Here is a 3,511-nt window from a genome sequence, read left to right on the forward strand (position 1 = left end):
ATGTTATTTATTCATATTTAAAAGCAATTTTTTTGTAGTAAAAACACAGTTTATCTTAATTTTATAGGAGAACTTCAGATTTTACTCTGAAATAAATACAAAAAATATAAATTTAAAGCTAATTTAATACCATACATTTGGTTAAAAACTGAGGATTTATTTTTTCTTCAAAGCCAAATAGCCACAATTGAAGTATAAAATAGTTGAGCCATAAATCCTGGTGATGCCCAAAGATATTGGCACAACATCAGCATCAGTAGATTCATTCATAAATGGTGGAGATTTTGGGGGTTCTCTGATTTTTTAAGAAATGTATTCAATTTTAGTCACAATTTAGTTGCATATTTATAAAGGAAGTGCATTGAATCCTGCTAACTTCTCTATTAATGTGTTATTTTAAAGTCAGCATCATATATTTTAGTGTTTTTACAACGGATTATTTAACAGACAAACACAAGACGGCGAGCACTGTAGTGTTTAAAAATAATTCTCTTTATTTTTGCCACATAAATCAGAATTTTAATGTACTGTTATACAAATCTTTCCATAAATTTCCTTCTGACAGAAAAATAACCATCATGTTACACAGGCGCACGCACACCAACACACGCAGCCACACGTACACACAAAAACAAAGATGCGCCATTTGTGATTTGGCACTTTGGACACATGGAGCAGTTTGCATTGATCTGTTGGTTCGGGTGGCCATGCAGTGCAATAATTGCTATGTTTGTAGAACGTCACTTTCTCTCCGCCCTCACGTGGGCCGGCCCTCGTCCCACACACGGCCCGGGCTACAGATACATGTTTACTGGAAACACATGTACAGATCACATGAATACTGGTGTACGGACAGAGTTATGGCAGGAGTATGCAAATGTTAGAAAGTCTTAGTAAGAAACGAAGAAATGCACAGTTCACAGCTCAGATCTGCCGCCTCGCTTTGACTCAACATTTTAAATGATAATTAAGGTTTAAATTTCCACTTTTTCATTAATAAGGGTAGCAAATAAACTAAAAAGGAGGCTGTGTGGACTAGTGTTTCAAAGAGTAAACAAAATATTTGAAAGGCTTACGGTGAGCCACATACTAAGAACAAGAGGAAACCAGTGTTTCTTTCATCATACAGTAAAATGCACCCTGAAAAATACTCAAAGGAGAAGCAAAAACAGTAAGAAAGACCATTTTACCCCAATCAACTGGTCAGGATTTAATTCAAATAATACAGAAATCACTTCATTTGGCTTGTAACAGTTGACGATTAGTCTGATCAGATTGATGTGGCTTCTGCAGGATTTGATAGCAAAAACTGTGCAAGTTATCGTCAAGAATGTTCACAATGAGGTCTTTATTCTTTTTAAGGACGTTTTAGGTAGTTCTACTCGAGAAGCAATCTGAAAACCAGTGCTGTGACAAACGAGAGGAGATGAAGCACTTTTCTGAGCTCAAAATCCCTAAAAAAAAACAAAAAACACTTGATTCCCTTTGAAAAACACCAATTACTCACATTTTTCAAAATAAAAGAAAAGCTGTGCATATGAAAAATGTAAAAATTAACACTCCAGTTCTTTTTTTCTTTTCTTTTATTTCCCGTTTCTGGAGATGGACAATTACTTTCTGCTTTTCTGTCAGTTCTCTGCCACCCTTCCCAAAAAAAAGTTATTTTTAAATATTGTTATCACAAACATCTAAATACAAAACACGTACGACATGAAATCTTCTCGAAGATTTTTTTTCTCTTCTTTTAAAAAGACAGATATTAAATAATAATTTTAGTATTCCTAAGGCCTGTTTTGAAATTGGCAGCTGATGATAAAGGTTATTTTTCTTTGTACACACCTTCTGTTCTCAGCCATCGAATCCAGACGACGACAAAAACCCCCCACATACTGCGTCCCCCCCGCTCTATCTGACGAGTAACTGTGTTTCCTGCTGTCCAATCCAACTCAGAGTACATAGAGGGTTTAAGGCAGCTTTGAAGGTTTTCCATTAATGTAACCACGATTACTTGTTAACTTAAACTCCATCTTGGTCTTCTATCCGTGTCAGTGTGACTTCTGTCATCCTTTCTACTGGATGTGACAGGATTTTTTTCTGATAAGAATACTTTTCTTGTTTTTTTTTTTCTTATTTTTTACTTTTCTTTTGGTTCTTCGTCAGGTAAACAGACTGGAAACAGTCCCCGGCTCCTCCCGCTGCTCATGACGTCTTGTCCTTCTGGTTGCAGTTGCTGTCTGTGCTGCTGGGGTCTGACTGGCTGTCCTTCCGCTGGCTTTCCTGCAGCTCTTTAGCCTGCCGGCGCTTCGATTTGACCGGCAGGGCGAGCACCACCAGCAGACACAGGAGGTGTAAGCAGAAGTACCACGAGCTGTGAAGACAAAATGTTATTTTTAGACAAGCGTTGTGGCCTTTTACTTCCTTCCAATTGAGCTTTTTTGAAAATGCATAGATTTTAAAGACCCTCTTTGATTAAAATTGTATATATATTTTTTTGTTTTTAACATATTCTTGTGGCATTTTTCAAATGATTGAGGACATATATGAAGAAAATTAAGCTAAAATGCATTTCTGAGTATTTCTTTATTCAAACTGTAGTTAATCAGGAGCTGATTAAAAAAAGATTGAAACTGTGACATCACAAATGTAATGGGCGGGCCAAAAGCTCCCTGCTCCACAAACACTTATAGACATATAGATCTATGTACATCTTTGTTTTCCTCATCCATTGTTGAATGCCATTTTTGTAGCATCTGTATTGTCAGAATGGGTGTGGGAGGGGCTATATAATTGTGACAGTAAAGGGGGGCGGGGTTGCTCTGTGCAAACTGTCAACTCAGAGGGAAATTTCTGCTGAACTACTGCCGCTCTATAGAAACTATGTCCTAGAAAACAACAGTTTTTTGGATTTTGGCTAAAAACGGCATAATCATAAAAATAAAAAAAAACACTTAAAAAAGTTCTAAATATGACAAGAAGGGCTATTTAATACATTTATCAGGTCACAAGTTTAATCCATCCAACTCTTTGGCTCCCAAACAAATAGCTGCTAAGTGTTTTTTATGGGCTGTCTGGCAGCCACTTGCTGATGACCAGATATTTATACCACGGCGGATACAGAACAATGTTAGAGCCGCTTAGTTTTATTTCTTCCCTATCTCTCCCTCATTAAACTGTCTTGTTAATTGTCACAGCCTAACAGCACAGACCCAGGCTAATAAAAGTCCTCATTCTTTAACGACGAGGGCCAAAAATCCATTAGCTATATTTGCAAAGCAATAGCTCCACACAAAAGCAGTTAATGTGAGTTTAAAAAAAAACACTGAAATTAGATTCCACATGACATTAATTTAATTTTTAAAGCAAAAAAATATATAAAACTAACACATACATAATACAAATTTTTAAAAAGATGCATTTTTGTTTAAAAACTGATAAAAATGAGACAATGAAATTAAGTTAGTTTAATTGAGAGTCAAAGGTCAGAGTTTTAAACTGGTTTTTAAAAATATTT

General features: G+C 35.9%; 1 protein-coding gene across 1 annotated transcript in view; it reads right to left on the bottom strand.

Annotated features, from left to right (window-relative positions):
- Window positions 1-471: 471 nt before the first annotated feature.
- The window catches only part of mboat2a (membrane bound O-acyltransferase domain containing 2a), a 50,738-nt gene continuing 47,698 nt past the window's right edge, over window positions 472-3,511 (bottom strand). The window contains exon 13 of the mRNA XM_024272551.2: window positions 472-2,368. Coding sequence (XP_024128319.1) covers window positions 2,200-2,368 — 169 coding nt within the window. The 3' untranslated portion in view covers window positions 472-2,199. The remainder of the gene's footprint in view (window positions 2,369-3,511) is intronic.

The sequence above is a fragment of the Oryzias melastigma genome, linkage group LG22, assembly GCF_002922805.2.
Source record: "Oryzias melastigma strain HK-1 linkage group LG22, ASM292280v2, whole genome shotgun sequence".
NCBI classification, from domain to species: Eukaryota; Metazoa; Chordata; class Actinopteri; order Beloniformes; family Adrianichthyidae; genus Oryzias; species Oryzias melastigma.